The sequence below is a fragment of the Puma concolor genome, chromosome E1 (genome assembly GCF_028749965.1).
Source record: "Puma concolor isolate L17-30 chromosome E1, mPumCon1.1.hap2, whole genome shotgun sequence".
Taxonomy (NCBI): domain Eukaryota; kingdom Metazoa; phylum Chordata; class Mammalia; order Carnivora; family Felidae; genus Puma; species Puma concolor.
Genome location: NC_141680.1, coordinates 19151444 through 19177902, shown reverse-complemented (window position 1 = coordinate 19177902; position 26459 = coordinate 19151444). Strand labels below are relative to the sequence as shown.

Below are 26459 nucleotides of genomic sequence, written 5' to 3'. Positions count from 1 at the left end.
TTCTCTCTCTCTCTCTCAAAATAAATAAGCATTAAAAAAAGAAAAGTGTTTAAGACTTGATGATTGATTAGAAGGGAAGGAGTGGGGCAGGCAAAGAGAAATCAAAGATGATCTCCAGGGTTCTGAGTGAAGATTTCATAAGGGCAAGGTTCTGTAAGCTTATTATTTCATATTTTAAAAGAAAAGTAAATTCAAATAAGTGAGGTTATGTGATAGCAAAAGGTTATTTTAGTAAGATTTCAATTTTCTAAAACTTAGAAAATACAGGAGAAAATTACGATCTTTGTTGTTGAGTTTATTATTCTTGTTGCTTTAATTTATATCTTGTATTTAATTTGTATTTAATTTAAGGAGAGCCTTATTATCCATGGAGAGTGGAGTTGTGAACGCTGGAGACAGCACCTCTTTTTGCCAAGATCAGAATCAACCATGGAGGACCAGCCATAGGCTATGAACTATCAGTCTACTGAGTTTCTTCTGTGACTGTCTTGTTGAGTAACCTTGGACCTTGAGTTTCGTTAGTTCGACATCCCTTTTTGCTCCCCCTATTTCTTCTCCACACTTGATGACTTAAAAAGGGATAGGATATGGCTCGTATCAAAGGACCATCTATGATTGGGACTCCGCCTTCTTCATCTCAGTCCCGCCCCCTTTCTTTAGACCACACCCCCTTTATTTGGCCCCGCCCCCAAAGAGGTCGCCGCTGATACGACAGTGAATTCTCCACAATCCTGACCTATAGGAGATCTGAAGGGTGGGACCGAGATCAATCGTTTTTTCCATTTGTCAAATCTAGTGTCTATCTGGCCCCGGTCCCTTCCCACTTCATCTTCAAGCCAAGGATTGGTTGTTCTGTTCTTGGTCCCCGGCTCATGATTGGTTCTTTTATTCCACCCTCTCTTCCAGCTTTTGCGGGCGGGATTAGCACGCAGCTTCCTGCTCCTGCCAAAAAAATAAAAGAAGAAAAAGAAAAGAGGAGAGAGGCGAAAGAAAATGTCACGGAGATCTTTGGTTCTTAATTCGCTTTTAGTCTTGTCGGTCAGGCCAGACTCTGCCTTTTGATTGGTCTTTCTATCTGCCCATCCCGGATCGGGGGCGGGATTTCCCCAGGAGACCCACACCTTGTTGCCACTGGCCGAACAGTGCGCCTGTCTGAAGCTCCGGGCCCAGGATTGGAGGCAGACGCAGACAGGTGGGCGTGGATTGGCTAGGGCAGCCGGTCAGTGTGAGGCGGGGGCGGGGCCTCGGTGGCTGGTTGCGCGTGTCCGCCGCTGGCTCCGCTCTATCCGGCTTTGCTAGGGGAGGTGAGTCCGGCCGCGGCGGCACCGGCGGCTGAGGAGGAGGCGGCGGCTGAGGAGAAAGCGGCCGGCAGCGACTGAGGAGAAAGCGGCCGCGGGGACGGGAAGCCGGGTGGGGGGGAGGGGGGGAGACGGAGCAGCCTTGAGCCCTGCGGGGGCCGTCGCGCGGGGGGACCCACCCGCTCTCCCCCCCAACCCTCCTCAGCAGAAGCAGCCGGCGGCGGGGGCAGGAGTCAGCCCGCTTCCGACTGCACCCCGCCCGCCTCCCGGGGCTCCTATTCTTTGGCCCCGGGACCCTAACCTCATCCCGGGGCGGTTCCCTCTGTCTGGGCGTCCGAGTGCTGCCCACCTCTCTTTCATTCCTCCCTGCACCTCCTTACCTTCACTTTGCCCCGGTTCTCTTTCTCCTCTCCGTCCTGCCCTGTCGCCTGCTCTGCTCACCCTATCCCTCCTGCCTCCTTCCCTGGCTCTTTTCTCTTCTGGAAAGTTTAGTACCCCCCTCCAATCAGGTCAGCCTGACTAGGAGTGGGGGGAGATGTAGGAAGGCCTGAGAGTTCGAGCGGGGGGGAAAGCTGGTTTCCCTGGAAATTTCCCCCCATCTTTTGAATTTGGGGTGGTTGGAATTTTTTAAAATTGTATTTTTGAGGAGGTGGTAGGTGTTTAGAAAAGGATGTGGGAATGGAAGGGGTAGATGAGTCAACCCTCTTACAAGATTCCAAGGGTGGCGTGTTTCCTGATCCTTTTCGTGCGTGGAGTTCAGGGGGTCGGGAGGTTTGGCCTTTATTCCCACATTCAAAGTTGGAACCTCCCCCCAATTAAGGATGGAGTTTTAGTACCCACTTGTGGCAGGAAACCTGGGGGGAAGGGGTCCCTTTTTCCTTTTTCTTTTCTTTTTCTTTTTTTCCTTTCTTTTCTTTTTTGGGCAATCCACACCCTTCCACACACGCTCACCCCGAAACTAAACACCAAGATCCTCTAACTTGTTTGGATTGACTGATGAAGACCTAAAGCCAGTTTCCGCTCCATGTTTTTTGAGGTGGAGTGAGTGGTTGTTCTTCATTTTTAAATGGCCAAATGACAGCTTGACCCAGTTTGCTTTCCAATCAAAGGGCATTTTTTTGAATGTCTCTTTGTGGCGCAAGAGCCAACGCAAAAATGATGGCGGCTTACAATGGCGGCACATCTGCAGCAGCAGCAGGTCACCACCACCACCATCACCACCACCTTCCACACCTCCCTCCTCCTCACCTTCACCACCACCACCACCCTCAACACCATCTTCATCCGGGGTCGGCGGCTGCTGTACACCCTGTCCAGCAGCATACCTCTTCGGCAGCTGCGGCGGCCGCAGCAGCGGCCGCAGCTGCAGCCATGTTAAACCCTGGGCAACAACAGCCATATTTCCCATCACCGGCACCGGGTCAGGCTCCTGGACCAGCTGCAGCAGCCCCAGCTCAGGTACAGGCTGCCGCAGCTGCCACAGTTAAGGCGCACCACCATCAACACTCGCATCATCCACAACAGCAGCTGGATATTGAGCCGGATAGACCTATTGGATATGGAGCCTTTGGTGTTGTCTGGTGAGTATCCACAGAAAAACACGACTTCTCGCGGTTTCTTCTCACGTTGAGGTTGGGCGAGCCATCCGCCATGGCTTCCACCATGGTGACCCACCGCGGAGCGACTCAACTGTAGGAAGCCACCGCCACCGGTGAAGAGGCCCAACGTGTTGGCTGGCCGAGTTTGTGCTTTTGAGTCCTGGCGCATTTTGGTAGAACGCCGTCTGATGAGTAACACACGTTTGCCGTCTACCAGACTTTCTGTTTAGAACCTAAGCGAGCCACGGATGTAGGATCAATAGATGAATGTGTGAAGCGTGTATCCCGACAGACCTTGGTCATCTCTTAGGTCTGATTTAGTCTGAATCGGTTGCCTGATTGCAGCGGATGTCACCAATGACCCCACCTTTGATTCCTTAATCTTAGTCTCGTCATTGGGTTAGACTTTGCATAACTACTTTGATGTCCCTTTTTGTCTTTTCATTCTTCGATTTGTAATCTTGATCCCCAGAAGGAAGATAGAGTTCATACTTGAACCAGTTAAGCCCTTGCTTGAGTGGTTTATTTTAAACCCTAAGGCTGCAGTTGGGAAGTATGTAGCTTTAGCTTTTTTGATAAGAATGCATTAAATATAGCATCACACATGAGTACCACAAATGAGGTCAGTAGACTGTAGCTATGCCGTGGCCCACATTCAGTGTAATGTTTTAGTGTCATTTAGTGTCATTTAGTGCCTCTTAAGTTGCTGTTATCCCTTGGTTGGCTGCCGTAGTAGGAAGTATACTTTTCAAACATAGGAAACTGCTCTACTTTTGCTAGTGCTAGGATGTTTGAAAAAGTCCAAGCGCTTCTTAGATGCAACATTTTGTCTATTTACTCTTCTTAGGAAGATTAGTAGTTTGTAATAAAATGAATTTATCGTTGTAGGCCCTGTTGCTGTCAAAACTAGAACAAACAGAATTTTTTTCTCAAGGATTAAGTATTCTGGTGTGGACAGATGAATTGATGTTTTCAGTGCGTTCAAAAATAGATAGTTGTTCATGTCTAGAAAAGCCCCCATCGCTACAGGAAAATGAACTCTTTGGAACTAGCCTGGTAAATGTCTCCTTTTGTCATTGTTTTTCACGCTGTAATTGACGTGAGAATCATGTTTGCATTATATCTGGTCATCTTTATTTATAGTTCACATTTTATAATCTAGGCTACTAAGTGATCTGTTTTTTTTAAACTAGTAGGGTCCAGTGTTTTCCCAGCTAGCTCTCCAAGGAGGTGGCTGCTGCAGTGCTCCCTTCTCCAAGGTGTATGCGATTCCTGGTGGGAAAGAGTGTAGCCAGTAATGGTGTCTCTTCAGTCGCTCCGCTCAGGGACCGGTCTGCTCCTGCCTTCTCTTTCGTATCCTGTCCCCACGGATTGCACCGTATCCTATCCCCAGGGATTGCACTGTGAACTTCCATTCCTTGCCTAACCCTTGAGGATTTCAGAGGTGTGGGACCTGGGGGGGCGGGGTGTGTGGACCGGGACAAGGTGGTTCCTTGCTTTAAATTTTGTCATTGATTTCCTGGACTTTGTTTGGATTTTCTTAGACCTTGATGCTCTCTCTTATTTAAACGTTGTACATACAGTGTTAAGAACTAGAGATACTGAAAGGGAAGTGGATTGCAGCATTCTTGACTATATTCTAAAGACGGTTCTACATTTCTCTCACACGGTGATGTGACGTGTAGAGTTTTCACTTCAAGTCAGGGCTAAAGGAAAAGATTTTTTTTTTTAGGGGAGGAAGGTGAGGAGCTGGGAATGCTGAAACATCTTCCATAGCAAACATTCTGGTAGAGGCTATTCTGAGTTACATATGTATGAAAAACTGAATGTTTTTGATTTGAGTCCATTCTAGATTCTGTCATTGATTGAACGCCTTCTGTCACCGACAGAGTTGGCTCCCCGTACTTGAAGAGTACCTCATTCTGTACACCATCTTCTATTGTATACCGGGTGTTTTGTGTTTGCCTTGTCTCACTACGTTCGTAAGCCCCTCGAGGATATGGACTGTGCCTACCAGGGTACTTCTTTTCCTCCGCGGCACTTTGCACAGGGCCGTGGCATGTTCGCTGCTTGATTACTTGATTCCCCGGTCAGGTCCTTCTTTCTTTAACCAAGTTTGTGTGGTTAGCTGCATTGAGTGTTTCCAATCAGTTGTTACAAGTGAAGTACAATTCAGAATGAAAAAAAGGAAGAGTTCCAGGTGTGTGTTTTAGTATGCAAATGCTTTTCTGTTTTCATATTTACATATCGATGACCTGTTGTCTGAATTGCTTATTATATTTGGAACGTAACTGCCACGTGTATGACCTGGGTAAAGTTGTTAAAACTGGAGATTTGAATACCAGACCAGAGTGAGTCGCACTAGTATTCTGAAACCCAAGCTAAAGATATTAGTAAGATTTTTTTACTTTTTAACTAACTAGACCAGAATTTTTTTTTAATTCAAAAAATATCTAATGAACCTGAAACTGTTTTCTAAAATGATTAAAATGGGACATAAAAATATTTTCCCAGCGATACATCATTTGATTAAAACATCATATAACTACTTGGGCATCATAAGATTCACTTAGATTCAAATATATTAAAAAAATTTTTTTTAAATGTCTATTTATTTTTGAGAGGGAGGAGCAGAGAGAGAGGGAGACCCAGAGTCTGAAGCAGGTTCCGGGCTCTGAGGTGTCATCACCGAGCCCGACTTGGGGCTCAAACTCACGAACCGCGAGATCATGACCTGAGCCAAAGTCGGACGCTTAACTGTGAGCCACCCAGGTGCCTCTCTAATGTATTTAACGCATTTTGCAAGTATTTTTCTTCCGGCATCCCACACAAAAGGACACTGTATCTGCTCTCATATCTTTTTCTGAACGTGCACCCCAAATTACTGACTGATGTCTGAAAACATTGCATGTAATTTTGAACAATATTGTTTCTCCTGTATGTAGACACAGCAAGATATTTGTGGAAGTGGTGTAGCATTTTACCAGTCAGATTTATAACTGAACAGTTTAGTCTACCAGCCTTGATTTATCTCTGAGCTGAATTTAACTAGTGGAATAACTTATCAGTATTGGACAGTTGTGTAAAAGTAGTGAATTACCTATTTGCTTGCTGGTAAAGATGGTGCTTTGACAGTTCAATTAAGGTTTCATTAACGACTGTCTGCTGTGTTTTATCTCAAAGTAAGGGTTCCAGTTTACGTGGTAATATGGTCATGGGGTAGCCTGAGATACATTCATTCTAATGATAGAATGTTGTTCATGGGTCATCAAAGCATCATATATAATTTGACCTTCTTTATCACATGTCAAGGCTCCAAATGTCCATTTGGACATTTTCATAATGCAAAACTGAAACACAAAATAACCCACAAACAGAAACCTCAGTCATTTGGTGAGGATAATGTTAATATCTATTTGTTGGTAGTTCACATTTGCCAGAGGAAAGTGAATATGCAGTGCTTAAAATTGTGACAACCTTGGGACAAAGTATTACAGCATAAAGCTTCAGGGGCTTATGAAGTGCGTGTTTTTGAGAGTTGGAGGAAGTTGACCACGTGAGGGAAGTTTGAAGACTGCTAAACCCAGGCAGTTTGACATTGACAACCAGAAATATTGATTGAATTAATGGCACATAGTGCCACCTTGATAATGAGTCTGGGAAAAGCTTCTACGTAGAATATTAGTAGTGTTTTGGTTTTTAACTTATGTGATTAATTGAAAGATCAAATATCTTGGGATTCATTTGGTCTGTTGCCTTTGTACTCCAAGTAAAGTTGGAGAAATTTGAATTTTATTATTCTAATTCTTTCAGCGGGTTACTTTTATGTAAGTCTTTCAAAACTTAAGCATCACTGTAGTGATACTTAGTTACTTACTAGCTGTGTCATCTTAAATTGTTTAACCTCTCTATTCCTCATTATAAAATGAGGATAATAATAGCACCTCTCCAAGGAGGACCGGTAAAAATGTGGTAATCTTTGTAAACCAATGATTACACTGTCTAGCATACAGTAAGCACTCAATGAAGGCTGTTTTTATTGTAGTTATTGTTGGTAGAAAAAACTGTTGTGTTAATGTATGCAGAAGTGGCTTCGTATATGGCCAGGTTTATCAAGTGAAATCACAACGTGCAGACTATTTTTGGAGGCATGACTTCAGATACCATAAAGTGTCCCCTTAGTTGTGCTATATGCTATATATGTGCTATTAATAATTTAAAACAAACACATTAAAATATATATAAAATACATGTTTGTGTGGACTTGGTAGGTGTTCTAGTCAGTTCATCTGCACTGTTTTAGAAAGTATTCTGGATTTACATTGTGGGAAGGAAATTAATTTTTTCTTCTCAGAATGTAATAAATGAAGGACATCCTTATCGTCAAAGTTCAGCTTTAGTGGAAGCTCATTTTACTTGTGTTTGGATGAAAGAGTGTGAATTGCTAAAGAAGATCCTAGTGAGGTGGGGGAAATATGTGCGATTTAATGAAAAATTATTCAGCGTAAATCCTCATGCATGGCAGATACTGTCTAGCTTGCTCATCTTGTGAAAATTAGAGGTACCATTTTTTTTCTGATGTTTTCCGTGGTACTTTTTTACTCCTCAAACAGCCAACTTGAATTTAGAAAAATGGGGAATGCTTTGGGATATGTTTGGGGAAAATCCTGGAGTTATGTGCATCAGAAAGAGCATACTGAAGTGTATTCTGTTATTAACTGTGTTTTACAGGTTAAGAATTTGTAGTATTGAGAAGTTTTTCTAACAGCCAGGATTAACTGCCACAGCTGGATTCTTTGGGGTGGGGGTGGGGGGGCGCTGCTTTGTGAAAAGAGCTTTGAAGAAGCAGTGCCTGCACCATAAAAAGGAAACGGTTGCTCTTCTAGACATAACAAAGCATCCGTGTGAAACTAGAAATGTGGAAATCTATACTGTTAATTTTAACTACAAACGAACTTACTTTTAGAAACTGCAGGTTCATGGTCATAAAGTAGAGAAAGCAAAGAGAGAGAATAAAATTAATACAGTCTAATGATACTGAACTGGTTTCTTGGTGATACAAACTCCATGGCATTGTAACATTGGAAGTCATTTTGTGGTTAGACTCCTGACAAGATTTTTCCAAATTATATTCAAAAACCAAAAATAAAACAAAACGACAACACAACAAAAGAACTCATTTGTTTTATTCACAGCACAACAAAAGAAACTCGTTTTATTCTTGGGCAGAAATTTTATGTTACACCATTGATTATTAGCTTAGAAGGAAAGAAGATAAAGATATTTTATTAAGAAAAAAACATTTCAGAAAGAATTGCCTTTTCAAACTAGCTAAAACGGCAATATCCCTCAAACTCACATGCAACTTTTTTAGCCATCACTCAGTACCACTGGTGCATGTCCTGGAAAAGAAATGGGGGCAGATAAAGTTACTCTTCATATGCTTGCTAGAAGAAGAATATTTGCAAAATGTATTAAGTGAATATATGTTTGAATCTAAGTTCTGGGGTTCCTGGAGCTTTACCCTCAAAGCATGGACAATTGTAGAAATGTTCCATGATATAAAAGGCTGTCCTCTAATGGAGTTCTGGAATATTTCATTATCTTCACAACTTGGAGTGTGAGAGTTTTCCCTGATTTCTGTATTGTAGAATTGAGTGACTATTCTTGGCGGTTTTTATTAGATTTGCTGATGTCCTACCAGTTCAAGAATCCATTGTTTACATAATGTATGTTTCTTTATTATGCCGATCTGATTTCTTTGATGGAAATTGTCAAAGCCAAAGAAACTTTTCCATTTGTCATCCAACCAAATGGAAAGAAGTCACTGGGTAGAAGCTCTTTCATTATAAAGTTGTTTTGGGGTTTTACTTAAAAAAAAAAAAGTTTATTTGTTTATTTTGAGAGAGAGAGAGAGAAAGAGAATCTGAAGTCAGGCTCCACGGTGTCATGGCAGAGCCCGACACAGGGCTTCATCCCACCAATCATGAGATTATGACCTGAGCTAAAATCAAGAGTCCGATGCCCAACCTACTGAGCCACCCAGTTGCCCCTGGGTTTTACTTTTGATTTGTGCATCCACAGTAGTCCAGTGAATTATTTGTTGATTGGGTCATCTAATGCAGATCAACAACGATTTCCTAACTAACACAGTTTGTCAGTTTGATCCAATTGTTGCTTAGGGGTAATACAGAGAGTGCCTGAGGCAACAGTTGTGATACTGTCAATAAGCATGTGACACATCATCATAGACTTAGTTGGTAGTTCTAAGGTACCTAGCCAGAAGACATTAGAAAAAATTTTAGCACTCTGGCATTATGAAAAGGAAACTAAGGAAACGATATTGAGTTGCACTTTAACAGTTAATGACAATGGTGTGAGTAGAGGGAGTGTGTACAGTGATGTCTGTCATTGATTATGATTGGCAGTCTTTATCTAAACCTAGTTTCATATCGGTGTTTTGAATTAGTTTGACTAATTGAATTATATCTACTATCAGAAGGTTTTGACATTGTTGGAACTCACTAGTCAGTGTGTTTTTTATTGTCAACCTGCTGCAGTGGACCAGAACTATTGTAGGTAATAATGAGGATATTTAATTCTACAAACAATTTTGCAAACGGTCAAGCTTCTGCTGTTATCTGTCCTGTGCTTGTACTGGGATACAGAGATGTTTAAGTCATGATACTGCCCTGAAGGAGCTTACAGTTAAGTAAACAGTGTGCAAAATAATATATCCCTGCATTCAGGGAGTCTTGATGGAGAGTTGAAACTAAATTTGAAATCATTAAATAAAAACATAAAGATGTATTATCACTTGTTCTCACAGTAATATTTATTGGTTATTGACTATTTCCCAGGCCCTGTGCTGGATGTTAGGGATTTAAAGAAGATTATGATCTAGCGGGGGAGAGAGACTTGTAAATGGATGATTATAATTCATTGCCATCAATGCAGCAATAGAGATATTCCCTGCATATTATGGGAACATAGAGGAGGGATTTCTCTGGAAGGCATGAATACCTCCACTGAGTTTTAAGAATAAGAGTCAGCTAATGATGAAGGGCGTTCTAGACAGTTGGGCTCATATGCAGGAGACCGTAGGGCTGGAGTTGCTGAAATATAAAGTGTAGTGGGGAGGTGGGAGGTGATAGGGTGGAGGGAGACAAACTAGAGCTAGACCCTAAAATTGGAGTGTTCTGCTGAAGAGATCCCACTGGTACTGGGAGAGGGGCAAAATCTTACTCTTTTTATGAGTAAAGCACATATATAAATATATAGCTTATCTATAGTATTAAAATTTCATGAGGAGTCTGGGGGAAAAATGTCTGAAAAGGCTCCTTTGGGGCAGGTAATGAAATAAAGTTGAAACACTGGGAATGGCAACTGTGGAAAGTTTTTGAGAGACTTGTTCAGATATTTGTATCTATGTATATAAAAGAGTGGAGATAGCTGAGGCCTGAGCCTTGGGGAATGTTCTCAGTTGTAGGTGGAAGAAATTATTGGAGGCAAAACTAAAGGGCAGTCAGATAGGAAAATGTGTTCATCGTGATTGACTGCTTGTGCATGGCAGAAGATTGTTAGGAAGATGGGAGTGATCTTTGGTGCAGATAAAAAAGTCAAAGAAAATGAGGGTGGAGAAAAGGCTATTGAATTTAGCAGGTAGAACACACATTTGAGAATGTGTGTGTGCTTTTTTTTTTCTCTCTCATGTATACATGAAATGTATATATTTGATTCTAAAGAATGTCTTAAATGTTAGCAGCACTTTGTTTTATCATTAATAAAATTCTCCCAAATCCCAAGTTTTTATTTCTAGTTTAATAAACCATAGAACTTGATGTTTATCATGTTCAAGGTGCCATTTCTTCGGGAAGAATTTTTTTAATGAGAGGGTAACAGAGTACTCAACTAAACTTGTTAGGAGACAAGATTCTGGTCCTGCCTTGCTGCCAACAACCCTATGACCTTGATAAAGTTATTTAAATTTTCTGGCTCTTTGGTTCCTCATTTATAAAATCCTGTGTTTCCTAAGTTTCTCTAATACAATTGTGTCAATGTTTATAAAGCATCATGGCTTTGTTTTTGGGAAAGTCCAACCTGCTAGTGACCATATGACAACTTTTTTCAGGAGTACAGATGTTGGATAGCTTCTAAAATTGTTTAAAGGAAGAATGAGATAAATGTAACCCTATTCCCATGTGGTAACTTTCATGGAGTTTTCAAATTTAAAGTTTCAGGTTTTAAATGTGCAGCTGTTCAAGAGATTTATTTTCTTTCATTGACATTGGTAAGGATTGTACATATTTAGTTATGAAGAGCCTACCTATTTGCAAGTGGGCAATCAATTCCTTCCTGAATGTAAATTTGATATTGTTTTTCTGGTAATACTTTACCTTTTAGTGTTTTAGATTTTCTTGCTTTCCTAAATATTTGGAGTGATTTTTAAAATTTTAAATAACATCTAATATTAAATATTTTGTCTTTTTGTGTGTGTGTGAGTAATCAGGTAAAATGATTTGGGGGTCAGTGCTTACATTAGCAAGTTGGTTTACAATGTTTTGTTTTTAGGAATCTCTTTTTAAATTCTGAATTTGGCTAGGGAATTTACTAGTTTGCAGATTAACCTCCCACAAAATGAGCTGTGTCACAGCTTTAAGGCCCTAGCCGTCTAGGGCAATTTACAATGCCCAGAGATAGAGCAGGAGCGTGCCTTCCTAAAGCTCTGCCACAATAGGAAGGGAGCATTTTCAGAGCCCTCAACAAACCAGCAGCACTATCCAGTAGATATATAATGCAAGCCACATATGTGATCTTAATGTTCTAGTGACCGTATTAAAAAATGTGAAAAGAAACAGGTGAAATTAGTTTTAGTAATATATTTTTATTCCATGTATCAAAAGTATTGTAATTTCAACATGTTATTACTATAAAAATTATTAATTAGGTATTTTACATTCTTCTCCACCTCCCCCCCGCCCCACACACACCAAAGTGTACTGGCTACCTTATTGACCAGCACGGTTTTAGAGTCTCTTTGGCCTTTATTGTTGTATACCGATTTCTGAACTAATCGTCGTCTGTAGAGATAGGATTACTTTTGGAGCAATCAGGTCCACTCTGGACCTGGAGATGGAGTCAGTTATAAATGGGAGTGATGAATTCCAGCAATGGATGCTGGGAAGGCAGTCATTAGTTACCAAGAATGCATTCATCTAACTTATATCAGACTCAGAAGATCTGGACCAGGTGCGTTCATAGAACAAAGTGGAATAATGTTCTCCATAGAGAAGTTGTCCTAACTGCCCTGAATTATTTGGAGTATTTTCCTTTTCTTTTCTGAACCCTTGTTTGCTTAAGGTAGCAGAAAGGTAAAATTGGTACCTGATCCTTGCCATGTTTGCTTTCCTTCCCGGTTAGATCAGATATCCCCCATTGATTTCTTTCCTCTCTCAGTGTTGTGGTTTTGTTATCTAGATAAAGTTCTCAAGTCTTGTTTTCAATTTAAATAGTATAAGGCTCAGTAGTGTCAGGCAGCAGACACCTAACAGGGGAATGGACAACACAGAAACTTTTTGTTTATCCTTTCCTTGACCTAAAATTCCTGCTTTGAGCTACAGAGAAAAGGTGAAGAGAGACATTTGAACAAATAGATAAAATTAGTCATTTGACCCAGATTGCAGCTATTTTTTTTTCTGTCTGCATGGATAAAAACCATCCTCCAATTTACATAAGCAGGTGATTTTTCTTACATGCTAATTTTCTTAATGTACCATGGCAGAGAGCTGTAGATTTGCAAATTGTGTAAGTAAATTGAAGTAAACCAGGTGACTTTATTTCACCTTATTATCTTACCAGTACAGAAGTACCCAAAGGGTGCAATTATCGGGTGATTATCTCATTGCACATCTAAGTTAACAGGCAGCCTGGTGCAAAGTTTTTTTTTTCCCCCCTTTCTTCTCCACTTCCCTCTCATTTTAGTTGTGTAAAATAGGAAACTATTGATTTCTGTATTTACCTTGACAGGGCTAAAAATTTAATAATACAGATGTGGGGAAAATTGAGCTTTATTCAGAGTAATCCAGAAGCCATAAAAATTGGCAAGTAATGTGGATACTGTGCAGAAAAAGGGACACATGTATACTTGGTTTGGGTTTGAATCGCCTGAGAGAATTAGATGAGAACCTTCAACCATGTTTAATTGGTTGGCCTCTTCTGTTTTCCTTTTCCCAGGTTCTGCATGTTACAGTAATTGGGTTATTGTGAAGTTAACTGGGTGTGTATCAAAGCCAGTGTTCAAAATATTGATGTGTATTCTCTTAAAAATCAAAATAACTAATTACAAGTGTTTTAAAATAACATTTCAATATGTTAGAAATTTTAGAAAGGTACAACAGTTAGTTTTAGGGGCTCTTTTCCCAGAAGATTCCTGAGGACAAGTAATGTCAATCAATAAAGCACCTTCCTGGTATTAAAAGGGTATTTCCAAATAACAAATTCCAATATTAATCTTAGCAATTAATGCTTTTTAATTCCTCAGATGTGACAGTATTATTTACCTAGTGATATGTATGGAGATTAAATTATACTCCTTGTAGCTTTGAAGTAATGCTTTTGAAATGAATCATAATTTTAAGCTAGCAAATTAAAAGTTTGGCCAGTCTTTTTATCCCAGTGCTTCCATATTCTTCCTTTTAGGTTTAAAGAAAAGTAGTCCAGAAGAACTTTGAGAACAAAAGCAGTTAAAGAATGACCAGAGGAGGACAGGATTTAAGTACAAAGGGACTGTATGGGTTGGTAGTTAAGAGCCAGTGCTATGATTACAGTCTGGATTTAAATCTTGACTCTGCCCTCTTCCTAGCTGTGGGCTAATTATTTAACCTCTGAGTGCCTCTTGGTCATAGTGTGTAAAATGGGGATAGTAATAGTATATGTATTTCATAGGGGTTGTTCTGTAGATTAAGTGAATCAAGGTATATGTAGTCATAGAACTGTGCTTGGCCCTATGTAAATATTGACTATCATTATTATTATTATTACCAGTTTGAGTGAAAAAATAGAGCCCCTTCTGAAAGCTTATTAATTTAGGGCAAATAACTAACAGCTTTTGTCGGGCTGTTGATAGGTCTTAGGTGTGTGACTACTGCAGAAATTTTTTTTTTTTTCTGATTAGCTCCAACAGTTTTTGAAAAATTCACTCAAGTTGTAGAATGCCTTCCAAATGTAAAATTTTCTTTAGCCCATAAAAGGAAGGTTTTTCCTTTCTCTTTTTCCCCCCTTTCTCTTTAACTTCCTCTTCCCACCCCATTATCAAAGTAATATGTTTATTATAGGAAACTTGAAAAATAACCTACAACTCAGATAGCCACTGACAGCATTTGGTGTATTTTTTCCCCCAATTATTTACCTGGAATGCTTGTGTTTGTAATATTATGAGTTGGAATCATGATTGCATTGGGTATTTACAATTTTGTATCCTGTTTGTTTCACTAACATTACAAAGATTTTGGCCTTGGGGGGGGGGGAGAGGCGGGGTAGGACTAATTTTTTCATTCTCACAATCCTAGAGCTCTATCTTGAAAGGAACTAGACAGTTGGAGGATACTTTAGAATGCATCTAGAGTAACTGCCTCATTTTATAAATGGGAAAATTGAGACCCAGGGAAGCTAAGAGATTTGTTCAAGGTCACACGGCTAGTTAGAGGCTGAGCCAGAACCTTTGCTCTTTTGCTGCTTTACCAGTAATACCTGTTCACCTTAATGCCCAGTGAAACTGGAGGAAGTGTTCTTATAAAAGCAAAACAAAACAAATAAAAAACAAAAACTCTGTGAATGAAACCAAGAACAGTGCTTCTGAAAAAAAATAGAGTACTCCATTGGTTGCTTTTTGTGTGCCAGTGACTCTAAGGTTTCTGGTAAAAGTTTAATGTCATGAGCCACAAGCCTTTTGGTGGAAAACAACTCGATCTTTTCATGATAGATGTAATTATGTTGTATATTTGCCTTGAGACTATCATGTCCCCCTCTTTTATTTTTTGAAAAATTTTAAACCTCGGGGAATTGGAAAGAATTGTATAATGATATATACCCATAAACCATTCTTCTAGATTAACATTTTGTGACTTTTGCTTTATCCAGTTGGAGGCTATTTCTACAGAGTTTGCTGAGATTGGGTTTTGATTAAATTTAGACTTACAGTGTTAAGAAATTTATGGTCACTGCATCAATTTGCTTGCTGCTCCATGTATTAAGTTTTGTAAGCTCTCCCAACTAGAGAAGGAACTGGAGGTTTTCAAGCTTGTGACTTTTGGAATGCTATTTATTCTCCTAATACTTAAAAGAAAATTCAGTGTGAACCAAATGTGTAGCTGAAACATATACCAGTCAAAACTAGGCTTCAGGCAGGATAGAAATATTCCATTCTGCAAAGTTTTTCTTTTTTTGTGATATTTATCTCAGTTTGGGAGTAAAGGGACATTTTCACAATAACCTAATTTCTGGTTTCACAATTTTGTGACAGAGGACGTGATTGAGGATATTACATTGTTGAAGCTAAAATTTAAGTTGCTGTAGTTTTTTTTTTCCTAAGTAAATTACCCTGATAGTCACATGAGCTGATGATGCTGTGATTTGTGTCACCCAATTCACTGCTCTGTATTTTTCAGTACCAAATAATTCCTTTGTTAAACTCATTTTCAGTAAATGAGCCATTGTTTCCCAAAGGGTAATGATTATTTCTATATATAGCACAAATCCCTAAGAAATAGATTTTAAAGTCTAAGATATTAGTGATTGGAAATGGTTAAAATCCTTGCTCTGTGTATATCAAGGCACAACTGTGTCTATGAATAGGGCAGCTGCTGTGTTTGCTCCCTCGGCTACAATATAAGATATTATGCTTACTAGAAACCAAGTGACAAGTCTTTAAAAGTCAAGTCTTTCGGTTTATGTGCAAAAAGGGGTTATTTTATTGAGTCTACCCAGTATTACATAGTTTCATAACGTAAACACCTAGAATGAAGTAGCTGGAGTTTAAATCTAAATGGCTTGTGACAGGTAAGGAAATATATAGGCAGCAGATATTGGTTTACTTGATACAGTTGATGTCAGTATCTGCAAATAAGTCATTGACTTCTTAAAGTACCTCAGCAGTAAAGACATTTAAAATAGGGACACTGTGATGTTTAACTGGTGTAGATGCTGAAGATCTGGTTATCAGCATGTATCAGCTTCTCTCTGTAGGTGGAAAAACTTTAAATAACTAGTTTTTAGCTCTTGATTTTTTTTTTCCTCTTAAAGTAGATGCTTGTTTCTTAGAAGACAAATCAAAATCATCTGTTTCTGTCTCTCTTCCCCTCTCGATGCTAATAAAAGCAAATGCTTATAAGCACTCTGACACATTTTCTACCCACTGATACACTGAAAATAATGAGTTTCGAAGGCTGGGGCCATGTCTCATTTGTATCTGCAGCGCGGAATATGGTCATGGGTGGGTACTTACTGTTCTTTGTTACATTGAAAGTTGCTAATGCTAAGTTTGATGGGATGGTGACTGTCACAAAGAAGAGTATCACTGACCCTTTTGCCATTATGTAGAGCCCTACTTCTCATGCAACACAGGAATTTTGATGAGGGAACACTTAGAGTGGCATTCAGACTACCCCTTGATGGTGATTTTGTTTTTTTGTGGTGTTTGGATTTCTTTTTTTAAGAGTAAAGAGCCCTAATCTAAAAATAATATACGGTAACCAACTATCCCTCAAATAGTCCTTGTTTTGCTGCTGCTTTCTATAATCTACTTTTAAGTTAAGAATGCTTTTGAATTGTTTAGGTAAAATACATTCTCAGTACAGAACTGTGACCTCATGTTAGAAAAATAGAAACTATGTCTAAAGTCTCATCTCTTAGGGGCGCCTGGGTGGCGCAGTCGGTTAAGCGTCCGACTTCAGCCAGGTCACGATCTCGCGGTCCGTGAGTTCGAGCCCCGCGTCGGGCTCTGGGCTGATGGCTCGGAGCCTGGAGCCTGTTTCCCATTCTGTGTCTCCCTCTCTCTCTGCCCCTACCCCATTCATGCTCTGTCTCTCTCTGTCCCAAAAATAAATAAAAAACGTTGAAAAAAAACTTAAAAAAAAAATAAAATAAAAAAAAAATAAAGTCTCATCTCTTATATCAAAATACCAAAGCCCTCTGCGATGCTGGGAAAAAAAAAAATGCATGCAGAAAAAAAAAATACAGGCAATTCTAAGCTCTACATTCTGTTCTATAAACTTATGAATAAGTGACAGATTAGTATGTACGAGCCATCCTTTTTAAAATTAGTGAGAGGGGTGCCTGCATGGTTAAGTTGGTTAAGTGGCCCACTCTAGATTTCAGCACAGGTCCTGATCTCATGGTTGTGCGATAAGACCCCAGTTGGGCTCTGGGCTGTGCCGTGAAGCCTGCTTGAGATTCTCTCTCCCTCTGTGCCCTTCTTCCACGTGCGTGGGTGCGTGTTCTCTCTCTCTCTCTCTCTCTCTCTCTCTCTCTCTCTCTCTCTCTCAAAATAAACTTAAAAAAATAAAATTAGTGAGAAAGAATGGCTTATTTCAGTGGTGTGCTGGTATATGTTTCACAGGGTCTCTGGAAAATAAAATGGCCCTGGTTTGTAGGGGCTGCCCAGTTCCTGTGGTGTAAATACTCCTATAATGGCCAGTTTCTTTTTTTTTTTTTTTTTTTTAATTTTTTTTTTTTTCAACGTTTATTTATTTTTGGGACAGAGAGAGACAGAGCATGAACGGGGGAGGGGCAGAGAGAGAGGGAGACACAGAATCGGAAACAGGCTCCAGGCTCTGAGCCATCAGCCCAGAGCCCGACGCGGGGCTCGAACTCACGGACTGCGAGATCGTGACCTGGCTGAAGTCGGATGCTCAACCGACTGCGCCACCCAGGCGCCCCATATAATGGCCAGTTTCTTTTTTTTTTTATTTTAAATTTTTTTTTTTTTAATGTTTATTTATTTTTGAGACAGAGAGAGACAGAGCATGAACGGGGGAGGGGCAGAGAGAGAGGGAGACACAGAATCGGAAACAGGCTCCAGGCTCTGAGCCATCAGCCCAGAGCCTGACGCGGGGCTCGAACTCCCGGACCGCGAGATCGTGACCTGGCTGAAGTCGGACGCTTAACCGACTGCGCCACCCAGGCGCCCCATAATGGCCAGTTTCAAGCAACCAATGTGAAGTCATCAACGCTTGAATTGGAAAAAGAAATATAGTAGCACACCATTATAAAGTATTTTTACCCTACAGATAAAGTAGATGTTAATCTTACAAGCATAAGTCATTTAAAATAATTAGGAAGTAGGGGCGCCTGGGTGGCGCAGTCGGTTAAGCGTCCGACTTCAGCCAGGTCACGATCTCGCGGTCCATGGGTTCGAGCCCCGCATCGGGCTCTGGGCTGATGGCTCGGAGCCTGGAGCCTGTTTCCGATTCTGTGTCTCCCTCTCTCTCTGCCCCTCCCCCGTTCATGCTCTGTCTCTCTCTGTCCCCAAAATAAATAAACGTTGAAAAAAAAATTAAAAAAAATAAATAAAATAATTAGGAAGCAATGATTTCTGAGTATTTGTTACCTTTCTTTTAGTAATGATTTATTTCATTCTAAGTTTGTATAATTTAACTTTTAATAATGCCTGTGTTTCACAGTCAGCTTGCAAAATGCCAGAAAATGTAATAATCTCTCAGGAGCCAGTATGAACCAGCTCTAGCACACCACTGGTTTATTAAATCTTTGTTGGGATGTTTAACTAGTGGTGGGGAGGGATGAAGTTGGGTCTGTATTCATCATGTACAAAAAGTCCCAAGTGGATTAAAGGTTTAAATGTAAAAAAAAAGAAAGCCAAAAAAAAAAAAAAAAAAGAAAATATGGATAACTATTTTTATCATCTTGGAGGGAAAGACTTATTACTTTGATGTCAAAGCAAGAAAAATATCAGATTTGTTTGTGTAGATATTTAAGATGTGTGTTTGGTAAAATACAACATAAAAAAGCCTAAAAGAAAAAAATACATAAGCCAGGGGAGAAATGGAGAAATATTGGCAACATGTATGAAAGACAAAAGTTAGTATCTTTTAAAAAAAATTTTTTTTAATGTTTATTTATTTTGAGAGAGAGAGAGACAGAGCACAAGCAGGTGAGGGACAGAGAGAAGGAGAAACAGAATCTGAAGCAGGGTCCAGGCTCTGAGCTGTCAGCACAGAGCCCAACGCAGGGCTCGAACCCGTGAACCGTGAGATCATGACCTGAGCCGAAGTCGGACGCTCAATCGACTGAGCCACCCAGGTGCCCCTAAAAGTTAGTATCTTTAATACTTAAACAGCTCTTAAAATCTTGGGGCACCTGGGTGGCCCAGTCGGTTAAGTGTCCAACTTCGGCTCAGGTCATGATCTTACGGTTCATGGGTTCTAGCCCCGTGTCAGACTCTGCGGACAGCTCAGAGCCTGGAGCCTGCTTCGGACTCTCTCTCCCTCTCTCTCTGCCCCTCCCCCACTCATGCTCTGTCTCTGTCTCTCTCTCAAAATGAACATTAAAAAAAAAAGATCTTTTAAAATCAACAAGAAGTAAGGGTGAATACCCTAACTGAAAATGGGCAAAAGCTAGAGAATGGGCTATTTGCAGAAGAAATAAAATTTGTTTAAAAATTTTAAAAGACTCTCACTTTCATTAGTAAAGAAATGCAGAAATAGGATATCACTCTTAACTTGTTAGATTGACATTTTAAAGTAAGTGATAACTCCTCCAGTTATTGCAGATGTAGTGAAGTAAACACTCTGAAACTTTTTTTTTTTTTAATTTTTATTTTTTGAGAGAGAGAAGATGTGTGTGCATGAGCAAGCAGGAGAGGGATGGAGGGAGAGACTCCTAAGTAGACCCTATGCTCAGAGCAGAGCTCGACTGAGCCCTGATGTGGGGGCAAAACTTTTGATGATAGTGTAGATGGCTAGAGACTTCCTGGGAGAGGAGTTTCTCAAAATTGAATGCACATACCCTTTGTGTGAGAAATCATTGAGCTTAGAGATGCAAAGATATATTTATAAGGAAAGCGACCTAAATGTCTGTGAATAGTAGACTAGTTATCTTTGAAAGATACTCACAATTTATTAAGTGAAAATCAGTGTCAAAGATTGTCACCTTAAAACAAAGAATTACTCATATGTTCCAGGAAAGTCTGGAAGGATATCTAGCACAATGATTATTTTAGTGAGGTAAGAGTGTAGCCGATTTTTACTTTGGATTTTATAATAACTTCTACTTGAAAGAAAACCTGAGTTCCTTATAAAGAATAACCCTAACAAGGTACACCATAGTGTCCCTCTTTTTTAGAGGAGGAAGCTACAGCTCAGAGAGATCTAAGTGACTTGCCTAAGGCTTCAGAGCTAATTAAGAGATACGTAAAAGATATGTGATGAAGGTTATGAAAAATAATAAAGTATCCACAATGCAGCCTAAGGAATAGAACATAAAACCAACACTGTTGAAGCTGCCCTTAAACACCTCCCCATTCCATCTCTGTGCCTTATCTGCCCTGCCAAGAAGAAACAACTATCCTAAATTTTATGTATTATTACCTGCTTTAAAAAAAATGGCTTTCTTGATAACTCTAGGTTACATATAATTCACACATTTAAAGTGTCTAATTTAATGGTTTTAATATATTCATAGAGTACATTTTAATTTTAATTTTAGAACATTTTCATTACCATCAAAAGAAGCATCATACCCATTAGCAACTCACTCTCTATTCCCTGTGCCCCTGGCAACCATTCATCTTTTCTGTTTCTGTAGATTTGCCTATCGTGGACATTTCATATAAATAGAATCATTCAATATATGTGGTCTTTTGCGATGGATTTCTTTCATCTAGCATGTTTTCAAGGTTCATCCTTTTTAATGCCTGATAATATTTCATTGTATGGATATACCACATTTTTCTTATCCAGTTAGATATTAGAATTGTCTCTGCTTTTTTGGCTATTGCTTATGAACACTGTTCATGGTTCACTGTTTATGAACACTCAAGTACAAGTTTTATGTGAACTTACGTTTTCATTTCTCTTGGGGGAATATACCCGGGAGTGGAATTGCTGGGTCACCTAGCATCTGGTAACTATGTTTAACTTTTTGAGAAACCATTGAACTATGTTCCACAGTGGCTGAACAATTTTACATTCCCACCAGCAATGGAAGAGGGTTCCAGTTTCTCCACATCCCTGTCACATCCCTGTCAATGCTTACTATGTCTTCTTTTTTTTTTTAATTTTTAAATTTTTTAAATTATTTTTTTAGAGAGAGAGCAAGAGCACGCAAGTGGGGAGAGGGGCAGAGGGAGAGAGAACCTTAAGCAGGCTTCACGCTCAGTGCCGAGCCCATTGCGGGGCTCGATCCCACAACCCTGGGATTGTGACTTTAGCCGAAGTCAAGAGTTGGACACCTAACCAACTGAGTTATCCAGGCACCTCCTGTCTTCTTGATTATAGACATCTTAGTGTGAAGTGGTACCTCATTGTGGTTTTGATTTGTACTTCCCAGTAATATGATGTTGAGCATCTTTTCATGTGCTTGTTGGCTAATTGTATGTCGTCTTTGGAGAAATATCTATTCAAGTCCTTTGCACATTTTTAAGTTGGGTTGTCTTCTTGTTGTTAAGTTCTTCTTTTGTATTCTAAAATTTTTTTTCAACATTTATTTATTTTGGGGAGACAGAGTGTGAGCGGGGGAGGGGTAAAGAGAGAGGGAGACACAGAATCCAAAGTAGGCTCCAGGCTCTGAGCTGTCAGCACACAGCCCAGATGTGGGGCTCGAACCCATGAACCGTGAGATCATGACCTGAGCTGAAGTCGGATGCTTAACTAACTGAGCCACCCAGGAGCCCAAGTACTTTTTGTATTCTAGTTGCCAGTCCCTTATTAGATATATGATTTACAGATATCTTCCTCCATTCTGTGGTTTGTCTTTTCAGTTTCTTGATGGTGTCCTTTAAAGCATAAAAATTATGGGGGTGCCTGGGTGGCTCAGTCAATTAGAGGTCTGACTGTTTTGATTTCGGTTCAGGTCATATGATCTCACAGTTGTGAGATCGAGCCCCACATTGGGCTCCACATGAAGCATGGAGCCTGCTTGGGTTCTCTCTCTCCCTCTCTCTCTGCCCCTCCCCTGCTTGTGTGTGCGCTCCCTCTCAAAGTAAACATTAAAAAATAAACATAAAGATTTTTAATTTTGATGAAGTCCAGTTTATCTATTTTCTGTTGCTTGTACTTTCCCCTGAAAGTGGAAGGTATCATATCTGAGAACGTTTTACCTAACTCAGAATCATGAAGATCTACACCTGTATTTTCTTCTAAGAATTTTGTAGTTTTAGCTCTTATATTTAGGTTTGTGATCCCTTTTGAGTTAATTTTTGTGTAATGTGAGGTAGGAGTACAGCTTCATTTTTTTGCATGTGGCTATCCAGTTGTCCCATCACTATTTGCTGGAAAGATTATTATTATTTCCCAATTGAATGGGAATGTTGAAAATCATTTGATCATCAGTGTAAGAGTTCATTTCTGGATTCTCAGTATTATTCCATTGACCTATAAATCTCTCTGTATGCCAGTACCACAATGTTGATTACTATAATATTGTAATAAGTTGCAAAATAGGGAAATGTGAGTCTTCCAACTTTGTTCTTTTTTAAGAGTGTTTTGGTTATTCTGGGTCCCTTGGATTTTCATATGAACTTTAGGATTAGCTTATCAATATCTCTATTAAAAAGCCAGATGGGATTTTGATAGGGAATTGCATTGAATCTGTAAATCAGTTTGGGGAGAATTGCCATCTTAACAATATTAAATCTTCCAATCCATGAACATGGGATATCTTCCCATTTATTTAGATCTTTAATTTCTTTCAACAATTTTGTAGTTTTCAGAGTATGTTTTGCACATCTTGTTAAATTTATTCTTAAGTATCTTATTGTTTTTAACAATATTGTAAGTGGAATTATTAATTATTTTTGGATTGCTCACTGCGTCTATGTATAGTTGATTTTTGTATATTGAACTTGCCCTGCATCCTGGCTGAGCTTGTTTTATTATCTTATTTTTGTTTTTATTTTAAATAGGCTTGATTTTTTTAGAACAGTTTTAGGTTCACAGTAAAACTGAATAAAAAGTACAGAGTTCCCATAACAGTGATCCTGCATATACATAGTCTCCCTCACTATGACTATCCTGAACCAGAGCGATATATTTGTTCCAGTCAGTGAACCCACACCGGTACATCATTATCACCCAAAGTGTGTAGTTTACATTAGGGTTTACTCTTGGTGTTCTGCATTCTGTGGGTTTTGACAAATGTATAATAATGACATTGTATTCTACAGAATAATTTTGCTGTCCTATAAATTCTCTGTGCTTTACTTGTTCAGTTATCCGTCTCCCCTAACCTCTGGCAACCACTCATCTTTTTACTGCCTCCATAGTTTTCCCTTTTGATATCATGTAGTTGAAATCATATTGTATATAGCCTTTTCAGATTGGCTTCTTTTACTTAGTAATATGCATTTAAGTTTCTTCCACATCTATTTATGGCTTTATTGCTCATATCTTTTTAATGTTGAATAATATTCCATTGTCTGGATATACCACAGTTTATCTATTCACCTACTTGAAGGATGTCTTGGTTGCTTCCAAAGTTTGGCAATTATAATTAAAGCTGCTGTAAACATTTATGTGCAGGTTTTGTGTGGATATAAGTTTTCAGCTCTTTTGGGTAAATACCAAAGGGCATGATTGCTAGATTGTATGGTAAGAGTATGTTGAGTTTTGTAAGAAATTGTCAATCTTTCTTCCAAAGTGGCCAGATCATTTTGCATTCTTACCAGCAATGAATGAGAGTTCCTGTTGCTTCATGTCCTTGTCAGCAGTTGATACTGTTGTGTTCTGGACTTTGGCCATTCTGAGCAGTATATGGTGGTATCTTGTAGTTGCATTTCCCTGATGACATGGAGCATCTTTTCATATGCTCATTTGCTATCTGTATATCTTCTTTGGTGAGGTGTCTGTTATGGTCTTTGACCCATATTTTAATTGGGTTGTTTTTATTTTCATATTATTGAGTTTTAAGGGTTGTTTGTAGGGGCACCTGGGTGGCTCGGTTAAGCATCTGACTTTGGCTTGGGTCATGATCTCACAGTTCATGGGTTGGGGTCCTGCATCAGGCTCTGTGCTGACAACCTGGAACTTACTTTGGATTCTGTGTCTCCCTCTCTCTCTGCCTCTTCCTCACTCGTGCTCTGTCTCTCTCTCAAAAATAACTAAACATTAAAAAAAAAAATTAGAAAAAAACAGTTGTTTGTATATTTTAAATAACAATACTTTATTAGATAGGTTTTTTTGCAAATATTTTTTCCTCCTTTGTGATTTGTCATGTCATTATCTTGATACTTTATTTTTAAAAGAGTCTTATTGAGGTATAATTTGCATTCTATAAAGTTCTCCCATTTAAAATATATAGTTCATTGAGTTTTAGTAAATGTATACAATTATGTGCCTGTCACCATCATCCAGTTTTAGAACAGTTCTATCACCCCCCAAATTCCCTCAACAATATATTGTTTAGTTTTGCTTATTTGGGTACTTTATACAAATGGTAAGCAGGCTTTAGAGTATCTGGAGCTCCTTAAAAAAAAAAAAAAGTATAAATAGAGAATACAGTAACTTTAAACCTTCAGTCTTTTTTCTAATTAACCAATATGATAAAGAATTGAGATGAAGAATTTTTCTTCATCAACGTTTTAAGGAATCTTTGAGAGAACAGATGAATCAGGGTTTATACAGAATCTGTATACTTTAGAGCATGGTTGCCCCATTTATTCAAGCTCCTCAAGGTGGAGGAAATGCCAAACTAAGTTAAATATAAAAATGGTTCTTTGAGGCATACGTTTAAATTTCTCTGTATCTGACTTTTTATGGTGTCCATGATACCTTCAAAGGTATTTGCATAAACTTCACCACCCTGTTTGCTGTAGCAAATAAAAATCATTCTTTTCTATTAAAAGAAACTTAGTTATTTTTTATTGAAACTAATGATTCTGTTGTTTTTTGAATCTGAGTATTTTGGGGAATTTCATTTTGGGGATAACCCCTGAATTTCAGTACTGAACAGCTGCTGTTACTTAAAAGTTGCATCCTCAGATAACTTGATTCTTAGCAGAGTGTTGTGGGGATGTGGTTTATAAGAGATGGTGGGAGGAACAGTTAGTTTTACAGACTTGCCCAGTGATTAAAGCGGTTGAGAATTAAAGGTTGAAGTACTAGTTTTTCCAGTTTCACTGTTTTACCATTCTGTAATTCTATGAGGTATTTTTGAAAGGCGTTTATAATCTTATAGTTAGGAAGAAAATTGAAGAAAGACATTTAAAAAAAAATGACTTTGCATGATACCAGAGATGCTTTTTCTGGTGTCTTAGTTATGATTCAGCAGTGCTAGTGACAAAAGTAGCACCAACTACTTTGGGTTGTATTTCAGTATCACTTGAGTTCCTAACCTGAATTGGCGAGTAATGGAAGTTATCACATGGTTTGTGGGGTCTCTGTGGTTTGTGGAAGTGTCTAAAGAGGTCCATTCTTCCTAAAAACCAGAAATGCAGCTTATTTCCATAGAAGTGTTATTTTGTGGTTGTAGGGGTAGAAGAGACACAAAGATCATTTCATCCAGTATACCCAAGTAATGCTCTAGTAATTGATAATTCCTTCCTTCAGTTTAGCTATACGGGGATAGATTGGATTTATCAAATTAGTATAAAATTAAATTTTTAGAAAATAATGTCATGTAATTTAGTGGGCAAGATTTGAAAGATGATGCCTCTTGAAACTGCATAAATTAGGTTAGGGTAGCAAAACTCAAGAGAGAGAGAAAACAGAGATGGGGCAAGTTTTGACTTTTTTTTTTTTTTTTTTAAGAATCCCTGTAGTGGTGACTCCATAGTCTTCATTTAGTGACTTTATTTCTGAGTGTTAACTGCCCTTTTTGCCCTTCTGCCTGGAAGAGTTCTGTATGTAATACTAACTTTATGCCCACTTCCTTTCATTTAGTTCTCTTTCACTGAATGTTTTAAAGCTTTCTATTACACTTAAAAAGTCTCTGCAGGTGAATAAGGATTCTCAAAGTAAATTTCTAGATAAAAAAAAAAAATCCATACTAAAATCAAAACCTGGAATTGTACAATGTTTTAGGTAAACATTCTCAAGTTTACGAAAATGTACTGTGGTGTCTTTGGATAATGATGCAAAGTTTAATATTAAAGCCGTGTGTGGTATAATTAACACAATAAGCTATGGAATAAGTGCTTTCAACAAAAATTATTAAATTATGACAGATTGACAGTTGTTTTATCTTTAAGACGATAATCAAGTCACCCCTTATCTTTTTTTTCCTGTTTGTTACCTTCTCAGTTTGGTAACACAACAAGAACAGTCTACCCCCAAATAAACATCACAGGTGAATAATATTAATGTCTGAAAAGGGTACACTCCAGTTATAAAGCTTG

General features: G+C 39.0%; 2 protein-coding genes across 3 annotated transcripts in view; one reads left to right on the top strand and one right to left on the bottom strand.

Moving 5' to 3' along the window:
• Positions 1–683: 683 nt before the first annotated feature.
• On the bottom strand, positions 684–2324 carry LOC147574178 (uncharacterized). Its single transcript, XM_086686623.1, has 3 exons — positions 2279–2324; positions 1122–1673; positions 684–942 (listed from the first exon to the last, which is right to left on the bottom strand). Exons 1-3 carry the CDS (start codon positions 2322–2324, stop codon positions 800–802), a joined length of 741 nt encoding a protein of 246 aa, XP_086542749.1. The 3' UTR covers positions 684–799.
• The window catches only part of NLK (nemo like kinase), a 167123-nt gene continuing 142324 nt past the window's right edge, over positions 1661–26459 (top strand). For both annotated transcript variants that reach the window (XR_015243973.1, XM_025916968.2), the window contains exon 1: positions 1661–2878. Coding sequence is in view for 1 of the 2 variants with exons in the window: in XM_025916968.2 (XP_025772753.1) it covers positions 2421–2878 (458 nt within the window). In the remaining variant the exon portion in view is untranslated. The remainder of the gene's footprint in view (positions 2879–26459) is intronic.

Coding starts and splice junctions, on each gene's coding strand:
- LOC147574178 (XM_086686623.1), bottom strand. CDS start 2,324: ATGGAGCGGAAACTGGCTTTAGGTCTTCATCAGTCAATCCAAACAA. Junction 1,674..2,278: donor TCATCAGTCAATCCAAACAA/GTTAGAGGATCT, acceptor AGTGAAGGTAAG/GAGGTGCAGGGAGGAATGAA. Junction 943..1,121: donor GTTCGGCCAGTGGCAACAAG/GTGTGGGTCTCC, acceptor TTTTTTTGGCAG/GAGCAGGAAGCTGCGTGCTA.